Consider the following 19,978-nt stretch of genomic DNA (forward strand, 5'->3'; position numbering starts at 1 on the left):
AGTGTAAGTGGTGTAAGAGCCAACATGGTGTAGTGGTTAGAGTGCTGGACTAGAACCGGGGAGACTCAAGTTCAAATCCCCATTCAACAACATACTTGCTGGGTGACTCTGGGCCAGTCACTTCTCTCTCAGCCTAACCTACTTCACAGGGTTGTTGTGAGGAGAAACCTAAGTATGTAGTACACCGCTCTGGGCTCCTTGGAGGAAGAGCGGGATATAAAATGTAAAAAATAAGATAAGAATAACATGGTGTCTGCTCAATTCTTTGTTTTGAAGCATCTGAAATATAAGAACCCTTTTCCAGCTGAAGTTATTTCTCATGTTGCTCATTCTGAAAACACACATTGTTACTTAACAGTCACATGCAAATCACTGGCAGATGATCAAATTCTTCCATTTCCTGAAAATTCATGGTACACTAAACTATAAACCACAGTGTGAAAAGTTCTGCAAGAACATAGTAATGAAAAATCATAATGTGCATTAAAGTATTAGAGAAACAAAACCAATACCTAACCTGGCCTACATTTAGGTATCACCATCAAAGAATCCACATATTTTACCTGCAGTCATCACCACAGACACACACAACAACAGAAATCAATAGGGCAATAAGGAAACTGAGTAAAGAAATTCCATCTATTCAACCAGAGGTTACTGCAAAAACACAAAATCCAACCGTAGTAAATGGTAGTGGTGGCAACCTTCAGAGATGTAAACAAGAAGATATATGGAGCCCAGCAGTATCTACTCTGACTGGCAGAAGCTCTCTCTCTAAAGTCTCAGGCAGAAGTGTTTCCCAGTCCTGCAACTCAAGATGACAGGGATTGAACATAGGGACATTCTGCATGTGATCTATGCATTTTTCTCCCAAGGTAAACAATCAATCACTAATCTTCTTTTTAAATGCTGTACTCCACTAATTCACACAAGCTAGACAAAGCAACACCATCCATCTGCTTAAGATGTTTACATATATATTAATATTCCTTTGCCATTCAGTATATACTCCGTTCAACTTCTCTGCATGAGAGATACTGTACAGTTTTTGAAGTGTGGTTCAATACAAATGGAAAGTGTATGTTGCTCTTTCCCTCTAGCACACATTTTCACATTCAGTGTTGTCAGATGCATGTGCAAGCTGAGTATAAATGAACTTTGTTGCTTCCAAGAGCACTTGAGTCAGGATCTCTGCAGGAAATGAGCATTATATTGACCAGCTCACTTCAAGGGGAATACATAATGGCTTCACAGCTACTGTTCTGGCTTCTACAGGTTAGCTAAAATGCACATAGCATAATGCAACAATAGCAAAACAGTGATAACACACCATATTCTAATAACTGCATCAGTTCATAGACCTCACTGCTATATTGCCTCCTGATGTACATTTGAGGCTTGACACACCAACAGCAATGAGCAAAAATATATAAGGTATCAGAACTTCTCTAGACATGTCAACAAGTATATATGGAACTAGTAATTACCAATAAAATATCTATTTTGATCATAGTTTCAGCTCCATGGAGCATTCTTCACTTTGCTTTAAAGCTTATGAACTGGATTTGTCACACAGAAGAATGTAGCAAGCCAGGAATTCTGCTCCCTCCCCTAACCCTAAAGGGCTGCTCACCTAGCAACAAAGAAATTGTTCCTAAGCGAACAGGTAGAACTTGAAAAGTTGATGCACCACAGTCATAACTTAATTCAGCAAAAAAATTACTAAGAAATGCATTTAGTCTAATTACTTTGATCAAGTTAAGTACATAAGAACAGCCCCGCTGGATCCAAGGGCTATCTAATCCAGCATCCTGTTTCACACAGTGGCCCACCAGATACCTCTGGGGAGCCCACAGGCAAGAGGTATGTGCATGCCCTCCCTCCTGCTGTTGCTCCCCTGCAACTGGTATTGAAAGATATCTTGCCTCTGAGGCTGGAGATGGCCCACAGCCACCAGACTAGTAACCACTGATAGACCTGTCCACCATGAATCTGCCGTTTTAAAGCCATCCAAGCTGGTGGCCATCACCACATCCCATGGCAAAGAATTCCACAGATTAGTTATGTGCTGGGTGAAAAAGTACTTCCGCTTGTCGGTCCTAAATTTCCCGACCTTCAGTTTCATGGGGTGACCCCTGGTTCTGGTGTTGTGAGAGAGGGAGAAAAAGTTCTTTCTGTCCACTATCTCTATTCCAGCATAATTTTATACACCTCGATCAGGTATCCCCTTAATTACCTCTTTTCCATAGTTAAGAGACCCGGATGCTGTAGCTAGGAATGTGCATGGAACCGACGACTGCAGGTTCAAAGTGGGTGGGATAACTTTAAGGACTGGGGAGGGTGCTCTTACCATGCCCCCCCAGCCACATTTTCCCCACCGGTGCTATTTTCAAAAAATGTCCTGCCGGGGCGGCAGCAACAAAGCTCCTTGCCACCCCAGTACGTTGCAGACTGGAAGTGGCCGGAAGTAGCCTCTGCATGTTGCGACATGCGTGCAAGCAAGCATGACATATGCATGTACGGCGGCCACTTCCAGCCCACAATATATGTGGGTGGCAAGGAGTTATGCTGCTGCCCCGGCAGGACTGTTTTTGAGAACAGCGCCAGCGGGGGAAACGCGGGGCGGGGGGAGAACACCCTCCCCAGTCCTTAAAGTTATCCCCCTACACCTTCAAACCAGCCAAACCACCAGTCTTTCTAACCAGTTCAGAGGCAGAACCGGTTCCATGCACATTCCTAGCTGTAGCCTAGACTCATAAGGAAGGTGCTTCAGGCACCTGATCATCTTGGTTGCCCTCTTCTGTACCTTTTCCAGTTCTACAATATCATCTTTAAGATACAGTGACCAAAACTATATGCAGTACTCCAGATGTGGCCACACCACAGATTTGTACAAGGGCATTATAACATTAGCATTTTTCTTTTCAATCCTTTTCCTAATGATCCCTAGCATGGTTTTGGCCTTTTTCACAGCTGCTGTGCACTGAGTTGACACTTTCAATAAGCTGTCCATCACGACCCCAAGATCTCTCTCCTGATCAGTCACCGACAGCTCAGATCCCATCAGTATGTGTAAAGTTGGGGGTTTTGGCCCCAATATGTATCACTTTACACTTGCTTACATTGAACTGCATTTGCCATTTTGTTGCCCACTGCCCCAGTTTGGAGAGATCTTTTTGGAGCTCCTCACAACCTGTTGTGGATTTCACAACCCTAAATAGTTTAGTGTCATCTGCAAATCTGGCCACTTCTCCAATTACCCCAACTTCTAGATCATTTATGAACAAGAGCACTGGTCCCAGTACAGATCCCTGGGGGATCCCACTTCTTACTTCCCTCCATTTGGAAAACTGTCCATTTATTCCTACCTTCCACACATGAACCTGTCCCTTTATCCCATGACTGCTAAGTTTACTCAAGAGCCTTTGGTGGGGAATTTTGTCAGAAGCTTTTTGGAAGTCACCATTCTGGCATATTCTTGCCATCCCATAGCAATCTGCATCCTAACTTGTTTTTATTCCAAGTATCCACCACACCTAAGGCCAGAAATATTTTCTGTTTATAGGGTCAAACATTTCAACAGCAACATCACCAGCTGCCTGGAATTTCCCAGTTCTAATCACAAAAGGAAAGTTTACTATCGTATTTCTTTCATTTTCTAAAGTTTACAGGGAACAAAAACCAACAGCACCACAAATAAAATTACTTCCGCTTTCAGTACTATAAACTGCATTACTAGAAGTAAACATAACACATGTGAATGACAGTTGTACAGAGACCCAGCAGCAGAGATGTTTTAACTAGGCGTGCCAGGAATTGCACCTGGAATTTTCAACAAGTGCTGAATCATTGAGGACCAAACTACACATGATGCTCAGTTTCAGGGTTATTCCTTCTGATCATTTGGGAGAGATATGTGTGCACATGCAATGAAAAGAAGCCACAGACATTAAACTGAGAGCAGAAGACAGAGGGGCTGCTTAATCCTGTCCCTTTCTACAATCTATCTATTCAAAATCCACCAACACCAAGCTGCTTTCCTACCTGCAATGGCAAAAGATACAGGGCTTAACTTATTGAGTACTCTCTTCATACTCAACCATATCATGGTGTCTATTTGATTTCTAGAAAGACTGATACCCACTAAGGGAACAAGTTATCCAAGTAATCTAGAAAACCAGCAATAATGTCCTCTATTTTCACACAGGGTATCCTTATGTGCATGTTGCTCAACTATGAATCATGTAGCAATCACCAATGGATTTGATACTTGGTATATTGAGGGGCAAATGTTTTGTTAGATCACCTGTTACTTAGTTGAAGCTTTCCTCTGTTGGTCCTGAAAACCACCACCAGCTGACTACGAAGTCAGTAGAAACCTTCAGTATCTTAGACAAGCATATGTGTGTGTGTGTTTATGCTTAAGGCTGCATGACTAACATGTGACAACTACCCGCTACAGAAAATATCAGCTCCAGGGAGAGGAGGTGTGGAAGACAAACTGGACCTTTCACTCGTTTCGCCTTGTGCATCAAGAAAAGCGCTGCTGGGTCAAAGCAAGATCCTGGCCAGAATTCTGCCTCCCGAAGGAGCCAGCTAGGTGGCAAGGGACGCTCACGAGCACCTCTGCCTCTACCCAGCAACAGTATTCCTCACCGTTCTGGGGCGCCAAGCTGTCCTAGCGGCTTCACAACCCCTCAAGCAACACGCACCCCGTTAGCCATCTCGGGGTGCATTTTACTCCCTTTGGGCTAGACTTGCGGGCACCATCCTTGCCTTTGGCATTCGCCACTTCTTCCACCCTGCTGAGCATGGGTGCCCGCTGCCGCTGCTTCTTTGTCCCCAAGCCGACACACCCCGACCAGCCTCCGCTTCCTCGTCGCCCTCCCCAAACTTGAACTCAGCCCTGCTAACAACATCCCTCAGTTGGCACATCCCCCGAAGTGCCCTTTTAGCCATCCCAATCCTCCCTCCCACACACGCGCGCGCTCGCATCCAAACGAGACAGGACCGATTCTCCCTCCTGGTCTCCTCCTCCTCCTCCTGGCGGCCCTGCAAAGCGCCGCCGCCGCCTTGGCTTCCCCCACTCACCTCCTCGGCCTGCTTACGCAGCGCCTTCTCCCGCTCGTACTGGGTGAGGAGCTGCTCGTTGTCGTCCCGCAGCAGCTCCAGCTCCACGCTGGTCTCCTGGCTGTGGGCGCAGACGGAGTCCAGGTTCTCCAGCACGGCCACCACCAGCGGCATCAGCTCGGCCACCACCTCCTCGTCATACCGCCCGATGAGCCGCTCAAACTCGCGGTAGATGGAGCCCGCCAGCCCCGACACCCGCTCCGACATCATGGCCGGGCCGGGGCCGCCCGGGTCCTCCTGGTACACCACGCCGTCCGCCAGCTCCATAGCCTCAGAGCACGGGGCAGCACGGACCGGGCGAGCGGGAGGCAGAAGCGCCTTGCAAGAGCAGCGCCTCCTTCTGCAGCGCGGCCTGGATTACAGACCAGCACGAGCGGGAGGGAGAGCCTGGGTTGACAGGCGCGCGGCACTGACCTCACCCACAGCACCGGGGAGGGGACGCGGGGCAGTGACGTTGGCAGAGGGCGGGGCCTCACCGGGGCCCGAGTTGTCGAAGAACCGGCACGGCGGAGGCGGGGCCCAGCCTGACTGACGTAGAGCGGCGACCCAAGGAAGGAAGGAAGGAAGGAAGGAAGAAGAACAGGGTGGGTGGGTGGGAGGGAGGGAGGGAGGGAAGACGCCTGGTGGTGGAGAAGGGTGAGGGCGACCTGGGAGGTGGCCTCAGGCCTGACCTGTTGCATATTTATAGAGAATTTAGTGAGACAATTTCCAAGAAATGTAATAACGATTATTTCCACCTAATAATTATTATTATTATTATGTGTTCCTAAGCATGTTTGCACTGGGTTTATTGGGAGTTACTTCTTGATAAGTTCAGGAATAGCCTCTTGAAAATAAGGAGGGATTTACTTCTGAGTCTCCAAGGGGATCTGGAGAGCAATGTATGACTTGCAGGAACAGGTATTTGTTTAGTAGGAAGATAGGAGTAACAGAAAGGTATGGGCGTGATGAGGCTAAAGGTAAAGGTTTCTAGACTAATTGTGTGAAGACTAATTGCTTTGGTTAAACTGAAGCCTATCAGGGTGTGGATGGGAGAGGTTTAACAGTGCTAATGCTAGTTTCATAATGGTAAGGGAGCAAAACAAACCTAACATTTACTGTTACAATTCTGTTAAGAATCCCAGCTTTCCTGTTGTTTTCAAATATGTTTCAGTCCACGTTATTACTTATCGCAATGCTATTATTGTATTACACAGTAATGTAGTTGTTAGTTTTAGATAGGGCTCTGCCCCAAGGAGCTTGCAATCTGAATTTCAGCACTTGGAGAAGAAGTGACAATAACAAAGGATGGATGTGAACAAATGTATTTGTATCTGTTTAGGCTTCCTTTTGTTTAGGGCTAAAGGGTTATAGAAAAGATGGATAATAGGAAAATGATACAACCTTATATGCCTTAAAATATCAAAGGGCAAACTAGCAAAAAACACAGCGTAGGCAAGACTATGAGGTCGAAGCAGCCTCCTAATCACAAACAAGAAAAAATGACCCTGGGGTGCATATATACTTATAGTCTCTGAAGTAAAAGAAATGGCCTGACAAGGTGGTGAAAGGCTTTAGAGAGAGTTAGTAGGAAAAATCCTTTTCTGCATCTGAAGCTGAGGAGAGAAGTCAGATCCAGATTATGATGTGTCAACTTCTTAAGCAGAAGAAGTGGGATGGTAAGAGCAGTGGCTGGAGAAAGGCTGGGTGAGTCCAAATTAAGTCTTGTGATGTTCTGAGTGAGTTCCAATACCATTGGCATTGCCTATGTCACATGAGCGTGAAGCAATGAGGATGCATGTGGGAAGTTTGCATTGCTGCCAGTTTCTGCTTCTTTATTGCCTTTGTCAGCAACATCCTGTGAAAACTGAAATGGACACTTGGCAAAGACATAACTATTAAAACAATTACAAAAACAAATAATGGGAATTCTGTTTTTGGAGGTATGGCTTAAGATGTGGCAAACCATCCCATCAAATGTGAAATTGCCGACCTCCTTGCTAAAATATATAACTTATCCCTGCAATCGGGCTCTGAACCAGAGGACTGGAAAGTAGCCAATATAACACTGATTTTCAAAAAGGGGTCTGAGGTGATCCAGGAAAATTACAGGCCGGTTAGCTTAACGTCTGCTCCAGGCAAATTGATGGAAAGCATCCTCAAGGATAAAATTGTAAAACACATAGAAGAACAGGCCCTGCTGGGAGTGAACCAGCATAGCTTCCGCAAAGGTAAATCTTGCCTCACCAACCTTTTGGAGTTCTTTGAGAGTGTCAAGCTTTTGACAAAGTTCCTTATCAAAGACTCCTGAGGAAACTTAGTGGTCATGGGATAAGGGGACAAGTACATGTGTGGATTGCTAACAGGTTGAAAGGAAACAGAGGGTAGGTCTAAATGGAGAGTTTTCACAATGGAGGGAAGTAAGAAGTGGGGTCCCCCAGGGATCTGTACTGAGACCGGTGCTTTGTAATTTATTCATAAATGATTTAGAAGTAGGGGTAAGCAGTGAGGAGGCCAAATTTGTTGATGCTAAACTCTTTCGGGTAGTGAAATCCAAAACAGATTGTGATGAGTTCCAAAAGGATCTCTCCAAACTGGGGGAGTGGGCGAAAAAGTGACAAATGCGGTTCAGTGTTGGCAGGTGTAGAGTGATGCACATTGGGGTGAAAAACCCCAAATATACACTGATGGGATCTGAGCTGTCGGTGACTGACCAGGAGAGGGATCTTGGGGTCGTGGTGGACAGCTCGTTGAAAGTGTTGACTCAAATGTGCGGCAGCTGTGAAAAAGGCCAATTCCATGCTAGGGATCATTAGGAAGGGAATTGAAAATAAAATGGCTAATATTATAATGCCCTTATATGGTGTGGCCACACCTGAAGTACTGCGTACAATTCTGGTCACCATATCTTAAGAAGGATATTGTAGAACTGAAAAAGGTGCAGAAGAGGGCAAAACCAAGATTATCAGGGGCCTAGAGCACCTTTCTTATGATGTAAAACTACAACACCTGGGGCTTTTTAGTTTACAAAAAAGACAACTGTGGGGAGACATGACATAGGTCTTTAAAATCATGCATGGTGTGGAGAAAGTGGATAGAGAGAAATTATTCTCCCTCTCACATAACACTAGAACAAGGGGCCATCCCATGAAATTGATTGCCAGGAAATCTAGGACCAACAAACGGAAGTACTTTTTCATACAATGCATAATCAACTTGTGGAATTCTCTGCCACAAGATGTGGTGACAGCCAACAACCTGGATGGCTTTAAGAGGAGTTTGGATAACTTCATGGAGGAGAGGTCTATCATCGGCTACTAGTCGAAGGGCTGTGGGCCGCCTCCAGCCTCAAAGGCAGGATACTTCTGAATACCAGTTGCAGGGGAGTAACAGCAGGAGAGTGGGCATGCCCTCAACTCCTGCCTGTGGCTTCCAACGGCATCTGGTGGGCCACTGTGTGAAACAGGATGCTGGACTAGATGGGCCTTGGGCCTGATCCAACAGGGCTGTTCTTATGTTCTTATCCCTCAAGTCTACCATACATGTTCTTATCCCTCAGGTCTACTGTACATACATTTCCAAACATGTCAGATATCTATTTTTGGATTTTCATTTGGGGTCCAAAATCTTTTAAGGGGAAATCCTACAGCTAGTTTCCTGGGCAAATTATTACTAACACTGAGGCACTGGTGTTAATGGTCAGGATCCCAAGCACAGAGCAGGAACTTCTGAGTGTTTGGCAAGGTTTGATGGCTGCCTTTCTGATCATAGCCTTTGTGCTGCCTATTCTAACAAACTACTTCCAAAACTGATTGGGGGAATGCTTTTTAAGAGCAGCCTTGGATTCAGCACAAGGAATTGCAATCAGGAAAGGCAATTGGGAAAGCCCCAGTTTATTCTCAAGATCATTGGGCTGCCACACATGAGGCTCTTAATTCTGGCCTATATTTCTCAAGTAGCTTTCAGTAAAAAATGGAACTACTAATAGAGGCGAGGGAGAAGAACCCTTGCAAAAGCCAATCTGATAAACTGATTTATTGTGGCTATTGCATTCATTTCCACTAGAGAGCAGTCAAGGCTCATTTAATTGGAATAAAACTCCAAAAGGATGATAATATGCAGAAGAATCTACAGGGCCTCAGATGCAGGTCAACAGGCACGAGGCTGTGCGAGAAAACCATTCAAAGAAGAACACTAGACGTGTTCTACGCCGAAAACCCCAGACAATGTGAAGTCCTGGTCATCATTATTATTATTATTATTATTTGTTAATGTTTAATTCTCAATACTACATGATGTAACTATACAGAAGCTACAGATGTTTAAGAAAGTATTTTTGCTGTATTTCCCAAATATTTTACTCTTTTTTACCCAGTATTGTTATAGGCCTAGACACACAGGGTGAAACTAAAGTTGACCTTAGAACTAGGGGTGTGCATGGACCAATTTTCACAGTTCGCTCTGAATTCGGACTGAACCAGGGTCTGCGAACAGGTTTGGTTGCACTGACAGACTGGGCCAGTCAGATCGGTCAAACCAGCTTGAACTCATTCGAGGACCAGTGAGGGAGGTGCCAGGGGGACAGCAAAAGAGGCACCTTTAACAGTAAATTAGATAGTCTTTACCAGCGGCACAGACACTCCAGGAAGCTTCAATGTGCGGTGGCCATTAAATGACCTCTGTGAGGCCCTGGGTCATGCCAGGGCTCACAGGCATCATTTATGCATGTGCGGCTGTGGCCAGAATGGCCACCGCCACACACTACAGAGGCCTGAACGGGCCAAAAATGATCAATTTCCCAGGCCACAGCAGTGACTTCAGAGGCCGGCGGGGGAAAGGGGAACCCTCACGGACCCCACCCCCGCAGGGGCTAAAGGTACTTTAAATTTATTTTAAAATAACAAATTTAAAAATCGCTAAGTGTCCAGAGGTTCAGTTCTGGTCCGGACAGAAGCGGGGTGTGGGTTCGGTTCAATCCCAAACCTCCAGACCGAACATCCGGACTGCCGGACTGGTCCGCACTTCCCTAGCACAGAGGCTAGGTGAGTGCCATAGCCGTGTGGGCTGCTGGGGGCAGTGCCGCCACTGCATTTGGAAGCTGCCTGGAGGGAGCAGCAGTACCACTGGTAAAGACCATCTAATTTACTCTTAAAGGTGCCTTGCTTGCCAGCCCCCTCCTGTGCCACCCTCACTGCCCTCGAACTGCCGAACCAGTTTGCTTCAATCTTGGACTAGCCCCCTTTTCTGAAGGGCAGTCCAGTTTGGGATTGAACCGCTCGAACTGCCCCGGTTGCGGCATACTGGTTTGGGCCAAATTAGTTCTGACACATCCCTACTTAAGACAAAAATGAGTTATAACGTCAAATTTAAGAAGTTCATTTAATAAATGCTCAGATGTCATATTATAGTGAAATGGAAAGTGTTTCCATTTAAACAATTAGGGTGGGTTCAGACAACCTGCTTATTAAGCAGGAGGGAGCCAGAGGTTCCCGGAAAGTGTGTGCTCCCAGCGCAAGCAGCTAGTTCTGGTTGTTTCTGCGTTGCCTGAACTTGGAAATGTTGGACAGAGAATGTCAGGTTTCTACTGCCACCCAATGTTCCCCTGACTTCTGTAACCAAGAGTTGAAGGTGGCTGGAGAACTTCAGGCAAATGCTGGGGAACGGTGGGAATCCAACATTCTTCTCTGCCCAACATGGTGGTGTCAGATGAACTTAAACTGCGGCTTGCACTAAGAATGCATGCTCCCCAGGAACCCCTGGTTCCCTTCTATTTATTTGCAGTGGGTTGTTTGAACCTGCCTTTACTGTAATTTCTCCTCTACTGTATAGATTTTGGACTACCCATGCAATGGCAATAGGTGAAGGTTCAGGATCAAGGGATCACAGTTCCCTGGGCCATGCAAAAAATGGAAGAGATGACAGTAGCACCCAAACCAGCAGCAACAGAGAAAGGAAATTGACTTCAAAAAGCTGAAAATGATGTGTGGAATTTGTTACAAAATTATTGTCTCTGTGCTCAACACATATCAGCAAATTGCCTTCTTCAAGCTTTGAGTGTTCCTAATTATGGGGCTGGGGGTGGGATCTCTCTTCTGGCACCAACACTGAACTCATAGTGGTGCAAGGGTGGGGCTTCAATTGGTGCTGTAACCATACACAGTATACAATTACAAGAACACCTGGACAGGATTTTAGTGTTATGCGCTTCCAGCAGCAAAATAGAAATCTGAACTATAGGCTGGTTCGATGGGACAAGTGTCCTACCTTGCTTCAGGAGCTGTGCGTGCGCTGAGTTTTTGATCATGTGCAAGAAAAAACCTAGGTAGGAGGAGGGAAAAGTGATTGTGTAGGAGCATTGTACTAGGTAGGATGGCTTTTCCTCCTATCTTGTGAAACAGCTGCATACAGGTGCTAGTGAGGATCTCTATATGGATCCTATACTGGCCTACCCAGAATGAGGGTTCCACACAAACACTTCCCCCTCCAGCTACCTAGGTTTTTACTCATACAATTTTAAAAAATTGACATGCACACAGCACCTTAAGCTGGGTAGGACGCTTGTCCTACCCAGTTTATGGTCACGAGAAAAAGTGGTGTATCTTTAGAAACAACAGCTGCTGTTGTGACATTGGCAGCCATCCTCACAGCATCGTTGAGATTGTTATCGCCTACTAATCACTATCGTTGGCTGATACACCCCCACATTATCCTTGCAGAGAAGACCCTAGTCAATGTGCAACGACAGTGGATACCGTGATGACATCACAGAACCCAGTCCACATATACAGTGATAAGGCACACTCCCAGGAATAGACAGCACTCCATCCCCCCCCCCCACACACACACCCCAAAGTTCTCATAGCCCAGGAGTTAAGAGGCTTCCCAGTTTTTCTGGGAGGTCAGTTCTTCCACATGGACAATGTTAATAGTACTGAATGTGACACGTTTGCACTGGTGTCTGTATGAGGGAAACCAGCACCTTGCAAGGCTGTGGGACTGGAGCCATACACGACAATAGCAAGGTCACGGGAGGAGGTTTGAGCTGGTTGGTAGCTCCATAAGGATAGAGAGGTGCAATCAGAAACAAGAGTCGGAGGTTTAAGTGGTGATGGGGAAACTTCTTGCCAACTCAGAAAATATATTGGTTTATACAAGCCCAATTACTAGCTAAACTAGACCTTTAATGCCCCATGGTGTTACTTGGAGTACAATAGGGTCCAGTCCCAACCTTTCTGGCGAGCCTCCGAATCCTCCCCTCCCATCTGCCCAAGTCTCCTTCCATCTGGCTGCATTGGCAGCACCAGGAGTTTTCACCCACCCCAACAGGAGAACTGGAGTATATGGTGTTCTTTAACACTCCTTACAAATGATGCAGCACACTGGACGTGGTATTCCCGACGTGGTATTCCCAGATCTCCATACAGCTGGTGTGCTGCACAGCAACATACTAAGTGCTAGAGGGGAGGAGAAATCTCCTGCTAAAAATCACCACTAGTGGAGGTAATGGCCAGGTAGGTTAGTAGGAGGGAAGGAACTTGGAAGATTACACATGGGTGAGAGGGAGGAGGTTTAGGTCATGGGAGGAGGGAGGAGTTGAATTCTTCTCCAGCTGTGCTTGTTATGCTCTCCTTGTATCTGAGATGAGCATCGTGACCCCCAAGGTTAATATTTCTAAGCCAATAAATGCAAATCTCAGTAAGATCACCAGGGGTCCTCCCACCTCAAGGAGATGGAAATGTCTCCCTCTTGGATGTCCTGACCACAGCAATCATTTTAGATGTGGAAAATAAAGGCAGCAGGCAGGGGCGTAGCTAGGGGAGTGGGGGCCCGTATTCATCCCTCTCTCTGGCGGCCCCCCAGAGTGAGGGAGATAATGAAGAAAATAAGAAGGGATGGAGCTGGAGGGCCCTCAGGAGCTGGGGGCCCGTGTTCTTTGAACCCTTTCGCTCAATTATAGCTACGCCCCTGGCAGCAGGAATAAAACCCAGGCTTCCCACTCCACAGAGCAGCTCTCTAAGCATACAGTCAGAAGAGAACCACAAAAATTAAGCTTTTGTAGTCTTCAAGACTAGCCTTTCACTTTCCCTGCCCCTGGCCCTATGCATGAAACCCAGGAAGTGGTGTAGTGCAGCAGGGATGCAGTCACAATACGTTTTCCTCTCCAAGGTCTCCTCAGGGACGCAAGGCCTTTAACTTTCTACCCATTTATTTCCATTCTTCCTGTCTTAGGGACATAGGCTGCTGCCTTATACTGCGTCCAAGCCTTGGTCCATCTAGCTCAGTATTGCCTACACTGACTGACAGCAGGTTTCACAGACTCCTGCCTGAAACCTCTCCATGGTTTCAGGCAGGAGTCTTTCCCAGCCCTTCCTGGAGATTCTGCCAGGGATTGAACCTGGGACTGTCAGCGTGCAAGTTCTATGGTGGACTAGTGTCAGGACATCCTAAAGTGAATGGTGGAATGCCCACTGAAATGCACTGATTCATCCTAGTACATTCCCTGGAGTCTACATGATCCTTGACTGCTTGAAACAGAACCTCCCAAATAAATGCATCAATCTAAATAATAAATAATTGTGGTGTGGCCATTGGGATAAAATAAATAATTGCAGTGTGGCCAGTGGGATGGGCATGGCCATGGGATGTGGCTATGGGGACTTTAATGGGCAGTGCCTGCCCTTCTGAATTTGCGACTACATCACTGAACCCAGGTATCCCAGCCATATATAGACCCATACTGAAGGGGTCCTTTGTGGAGTTGTAGCTCAATGGCATAGCATAGGCTTGTGTACAAAATGATCCAAGCCTGAGACTTCCGCTCAAAGAGATCTGACTGCAGTCTTATTCCACCCAGCAGGGACAGGTCACACCCTAATCCACTTTTGCCTGCAGAAACAGAATAAGAAGCAGCTGGCTTTCAAGCAGGAGGAAATAGCAATTAATTGCATTAAGGAAGATTGCCTTCAAAATATGATTCCAGTAGGTTTGTAATGAAATGATTGAAGAAGTGTCTTTCTCCATAAGTAGTGTGAAAGAATTCCCCCCTTCCAAATAGACCACCATATGGCCTTTTCTCTAGTTTTCTACTACCTAATTCATCCATTAAAATAATTATAACACAGCAGGCTTGGACATTAAGAGAGCCATTGCTTAGTTAACCATTGAAGATGGATCTTTGATCTGATTGGAGAAAAGAAGGCTCCTTCCTATTCATTCTTATGACGAATCTGAGTTGGAGTTCAAACGCTGGCAGACCATGGGATCTCACTTCTTTTGCCTGGGGAGGAGGTGGAGTACTTCCCTCTACATGTTTCTTTGGCTTCTTACATGTCACTCCTAGCTCCTGAATTCCACATGAATGGGGAATACAGATGCTAGAAATACAGACAGTACCGTGGCTTGTGTTAGCAGGCTCAGCCACACTGAATTTCTGTTAGCGCTAGTGTGTCCAGGATCACAGTCAGCTAGGGTGTTAGAGGATAAAAGGATCAAGGGCATCCACAGGAGGGGGAGGGGGAGACCAAAGGTTGAAAAGCCAATGAGTGGATTAAAAGTTGAATGGCAAAAGACTGAGGTGTAAATAAAGATCATAAGAAAAGAGTAGTATATGCTATGCTATGCTATGCTATGCTATGCTATGCTATGCTATGCTATGCTATGCTATGCTATGCTGAACGGGGAAAGCAAATAGCATTCAAACATGCTAAAGGAAAAATTAAGAGCTTGGGCAACCAATTTTTTTTTAAAGGACATTTTGGAGAGTTTAACTGGGTGGAATATAAATGCAGATTTGTCCTGTTCCACCACAATAACAGGAAGAAGAGTATTAGTGGAATCTGCATTAATTATTATAATATACTAGTATTTTTAAGCCCGTTATAATAACGGGCGCTAGTAGGCCGCCTCCTCTGGCCGAGAGTGGGGCTCCTTTTCTGAGAGTAGTGCCCCACTCTCCCTCCCTCCCCTCTGCCCCACACTTTTGTCTCTCTTCTCCTGCCTCCCACCCCACTCCCTCTTGCCCCTTCCCCCTGCCCTATTTCTTTTTGCCCTTCCCCCTGCCCCACTCCCTCGCCCTCCCCCTCCCCCCACTCCCTCTTGCCCCTCCCCCTCCCCCTCTTGCTTCGCTGTTCCCTTCTCTCTCCTGTCCCACCCTCCCTCCTGCCCCACACTCTGGCCTCTCTTCCTCCCCCTTCCACCCCACTCTCTCCCTCTCCCTCCCCCTCCCACCCCGCTCTCACCCTCCCCTTCCTGTCAGCCTCCTGCCCCAGTCCCTTCTGCCACCCCACTCCCTCTTGCCCTTCCCTTCCCCCTCCCCCTGCCTAACTCCCTCTTGCCCTTCCCTTCCCCCTCCTGCCCTTTCCCCTCCTCCTGCCCCACTCCCTCTTGCCCTCCCCCCTCCCCCCTGACCCACTCCCTCTTGCCCCACTCCCTCCTGCCCTCCCCCCTCCCTCTTGCCCCTCCCCCCTGCCCCACTCCCTCTTGGCCCTCCCCCCTCCTCCCTGCCCCACTCCCTCTTGCCCTCCCCCTCCCCCCACTCCCTATTGCCCTCTTCCCTGCCCCAGTCCATCTTGCCCTCCCCCCTCCACCCCTCCCCCTTGCCGAGAGAGGAGCTCTTTTCATGAGCTCCTTTTTCCTCGCTCATCTGGGTTGGTTCTTCTTTGGGTAAGGAGGTCTCGGGCAGCTGGGTGGGCGGTTGGCGGCGGCGGCCGCGGAGGCATTTTCCTGGGCCATGTTGGCCCTTGTTCATGTGTGGGGGAGCGGGGAAGGCGGGATCGGGCTCCTGGGAGGGCGGTTGGCGGCCGCCACCATGGAGGCATTTTTCTGGGCCATATTGGCCCTTGTTCAGTTGGGGGGGTGCGGGGAAGTCGAAGGTAAGCGGAGCTTTCCCTTCTCATCCCTTTAGGGTTGGCAGAGCGTGAGCGAAGAGAAGGACCTGCCCCTTTAACTCTGCCCTCGTTGCCCAGCTTCCCCGTCCTTCTTTTTGATTTTCCCCCACTGCCATTGCTCCCAGTGTATTCGGGGCGGCCGCCTCTGGCCGTCTCATTGTTGTCTTGGCCGCGCTGCAGCTAATGGCTGAGGTGGCGGCTCTGCCGCCACCTCGGCCAGTGCTCCCCTCCGCCGCACACCCAGCTTCTTCTGGGCGGCCGTTTCTGGCCGCCCAAGATGTCCGCTGGTGCTGGCGGTCGTGCCTCCATTGCTCTGTTCTGGGCATGCGCTGCGCGCATGCCCAGAACATGCCAGGCAGGCACAAACACACGCTTGGTGTCCATCCACGGACGGACACCAAGCATTTTATTAGAGAGGATATATTAGCATTAGCATTACTGGTGTTATAATTAGGGTATTTGTCTGCTCCATTTTCTATTGTTTGAATCACAGTTACACTCTCCACCCATGAGCGAAATTTCTAGAGAAATTTCTGTTCTCTAGACATGATTGTGGCAAAATAATGAAGGAGATGTAAAGCCAAAAATCAGTCTCTTTGCTTCTTCACTAAACCTCAACGTGCTTTATCAATATCATTAGCCATGTCAATTTTATAATTAGATTTATGGTGAGCATTTAGTCTGGAGTGCAGCAAGAAATTAAATGTACGTGAGATAGTAAAACAACAACTCTCAAAAATCCCATATAAGGGACAGTCCACTTTATTTCTATGAGATTAATGTTCATGAGAAATACATAGCAAACTAGTATTGCCTTGTGGCCTATGTGAAACCTGGGTTCAGGTCCCACTTCAGGCAGGTTCTCATGAGCCTGACAATGCCAGTGAAACAGGAAAGGGGACATTCCTAAGGCAGAATCATAAGAACCTGAACATTTTTGGTTATGCTGGTTTGGCACTATGCTAACCCAACATGTAATGGAGCTCAACAGCCTTGATCAAATCCTAGATTTGAATCTCTGTTAAATGTCCAGTTGGTGTGGTGCCAGCCCGATATTGCCAAAAATTTCAGGAAATCAGGAGCATGCACACCTCAGGAATTTCCCCTTTCCAGTTTCAGCAGCGCGGGGCTTGTGAGTGCTTGAATTAGAAGAGAGCCCTTTATTTTTGTGATTAAGTTCCTTGACTCCATAGATTCCTTAACTTCAGACAAGTAGTCTGACTTCAGACAACTTCAGACAAGTAGACACCCTCAGTTCGCCCTCTGCAAAGTGTGTGTGTTGGATATAGGCATATACCTAAAAGGTAATATTTTAAAAGGGATTCTTACAGCCCAATCCTATTCACGTTTACCTGGGAATTATCCCTGTTGAACTCAGTAGGACTTGCTTCCAGGTAAAAATGTGTAGGGTTTAACTGTTAGTGAAGCAAGAATGTGGACCACAAAAAAATAAACTTATTTAGAGGCTCAGCTCATCAGTTTTATTTGTACCTTGTTTTGATCTTGCATTCTCACCTAATCTTCACCCTGACATTTAGTTTTCTATGATCAGTGACTTGTTGCTTTTTAAAATTTATAAGAGAATGTAGCTTCAGACAATTCTTTGTATGGAGGAGCATGTACTCTCAACTGCAATCTGAAATGGTATATAGTCGAGGCACAAGTTTACCAGCTAAGCCTTTGTCTGTGGGACCTTTACTCCTTTGTTCATAGTTAAAATTATATATTGCCTTCCATACATTATTCCAAATCAGTTTATGATAAAATAAATACAATAAAAACCTTTAAATCACACTTAAATCATCAATAGTACATTAAACGGGGAGACAAAGCAATGAGAGGAAGCAAAAACCCTTATCCCTAAGGGGCAAAGGCCTGAACAGCAAGGTCTATACTTGCTTCTTAAAGGCAGCAAGGGAAGCTAGGGCACAGACATCCAACAGAAAAGCAATCCAGAGTATTTTTCATTTGAGTGCAAGCTTTTGAAGGCATCAGGTGTGCCCGAGACACTGGGGACATGAACTGGTTTCAAGTCTTAGACAGATTAATAGGACATAATAGGCTTTCTGTCCTCTCTATACAGAGTGAGTAGACTCCTTCTATTAAGGAGTATATCAAGCCATATACTGAGTCAGACCATTGATCCATCTCAACATTTGGAACCACCAGCAGCTTTCCAGAGCTTTAAGCAGAGGTCTTTCTCAGTCAGCACCTTCCTCCAGAGCAGCTTGACTGAATCATTTAGACCAATTGAGCTAATTTAGATAAATAAACTGTGGGTTGTGTAACTGCTCATTAGAATGCATAGCTGCTAATTAATGTGCTATGATTTAACAAAGTTATACAACAGAATTGCTTTGCTGGATCAGACTAAGGCTCATCTAATTCATCATGCTGCTTTCAACAACAGCCAGACCTTTCACTAGCAGGGCATAAGGCTGATGGCTACCCTCTGATATTCAGAACTATACTAACTCTACATTAGGAACCAGAAAAGAAACAAGTTGCTCTAGTAAGAACTAATCTGCCTACTTTCCTTTCACTGTCTCTACAACAGGACTAAATTTGGTTCAAATTGAGGTCTACAAGTTAGGTCTCTTGCACCTCAAATGTTCACGTGTCCACCGTCTTGGATCAGGATGGATGACATCATTAAAAACTACACCACTGAGGTGTCCCTGTGTGTCACTCACTACAACTGTACCAAATTTGGTTCAAATCGGTTAGACAGTCCTCAAATTAATGCACTTGCACCTCAAACATTCACATGTCCGCCATCTTGGATTGGGGTGGATGATGTCATCACAGACAACACCAGTGGGGCATCCCTATATGTCCACACAGCTGTAGCAAATTTGGTTCAAATCGGTTAAGCAGTTCACAGGTTATCCCACTTGTGCCTCAGAGGTTTATGCATCCACCATCTTGAATCAGGGTGGTTGACATCATTACAAACCATGGTTCACTTGTGCTTCAAATGTTTACGCACCTGCCATCTTGAATTGAGGTAGATGACATCATTGCAAACTATGCCATTGAGGTGCCCCTATGTGTCCCTACAACTGTACCCAATTTGGTTCATATTGGTCCAGGCATTGCAAAGTTCATAGTGGGGGATATACACACGGACTCATGGACACATGGAATGCCGGGTGATCTCATAAGCCTACTCGAAAGTAGGCTAAAAAGAAACTGATAAACCATCCATGCTGAAGGAAGTGTTGGTGGGGAGGGTTAAAAGGACTCTCAAGGACTGGATTGGATTCAAATATAGTTGCAAGATGGGGTGTACCAGTATAGAGCATGAAAGGGAAGAATGCCGTTCCTGCACAATTTGGAATGGTTGCGGTGACTAAAAGTGGGAGAAACATACATTGTGACTAGTATAAATGGGATTAATTGAAATGAGAGATTCCCAAGAGATCATTAAAGCACTTTGAAATGGACTCCCCAATTTTAGTCATCTAGGCAGGGATCCTCAACATTGGGCCCCCAGATGTTCTTGGACTTCAACTCCCATAATTCCCAGGCCCAGTGGCCTTTGGCTGGGGATTATGGGAGTTGAAGTCCAAGAACATCTGGGGGCCCAACGTTGAGGATCCCTGATTCTAGAGGAGTGATTCCAAACCTGTGGGCCTCCAGATGTTGCTGAACTACAACTCCCATCATCCCCAGCTATAGTACATTGTAACTGAGGATGATGGGAGTTGTAGTTCATCAACATCTGGAGGCCCACAGATCGGGAACCAGTGATCTAGAATGACAGGCCATTTAATCATGTTTTGTAATGTTAGGATTACTTTTTAAATGTTCCTTATTGAAGATTTTAAATCAAGAACATTTATTGAAAAGTAAATTTTACACACAAAAAAAACACCCAAACAAATTTACAAACACTCAAGAACCAAAACTTCTTTACATTATAGATTATACTGTAGATGGTTCCAAGATTAGTTGAAAGATTAGTTTTGTAATTTGAAAGC

The 19,978-nt window shown here is 46.2% G+C and overlaps 2 protein-coding genes across 12 annotated transcripts in view; one reads left to right on the top strand and one right to left on the bottom strand.

The window, feature by feature from the left end:
• The window catches only part of SPAG9 (sperm associated antigen 9), a 144,196-nt gene extending 138,518 nt beyond the window's left edge, over positions 1–5,678 (bottom strand). For 4 of the 11 annotated variants that reach the window (XM_053290956.1, XM_053290963.1, XM_053290958.1 and 1 more), the window contains exon 1: positions 5,092–5,676. In XM_053290956.1, coding sequence (XP_053146931.1) covers positions 5,092–5,397 — 306 coding nt within the window. In that variant the 5' untranslated portion in view covers positions 5,398–5,676. Of the gene's footprint in view, positions 1–5,091 lie in introns of all 11 variants that reach the window. The other 7 variants (XM_053290961.1, XM_053290959.1, XM_053290960.1 and 4 more) reach the window with 3 other exon arrangements.
• Positions 5,679–5,698: 20 nt separating this feature from the next.
• Positions 5,699–19,978, top strand: part of NME1 (NME/NM23 nucleoside diphosphate kinase 1) — a 29,766-nt gene continuing 15,486 nt past the window's right edge. The window contains exon 1 of the mRNA XM_053290981.1: positions 5,699–5,714. The gene's annotated coding sequence lies outside the window, so the exon portion shown is untranslated. The remainder of the gene's footprint in view (positions 5,715–19,978) is intronic.

The sequence above is a fragment of the Hemicordylus capensis genome, chromosome 2 (genome assembly GCF_027244095.1).
Source record: "Hemicordylus capensis ecotype Gifberg chromosome 2, rHemCap1.1.pri, whole genome shotgun sequence".
Classification (NCBI taxonomy): domain Eukaryota; kingdom Metazoa; phylum Chordata; class Lepidosauria; order Squamata; family Cordylidae; genus Hemicordylus; species Hemicordylus capensis.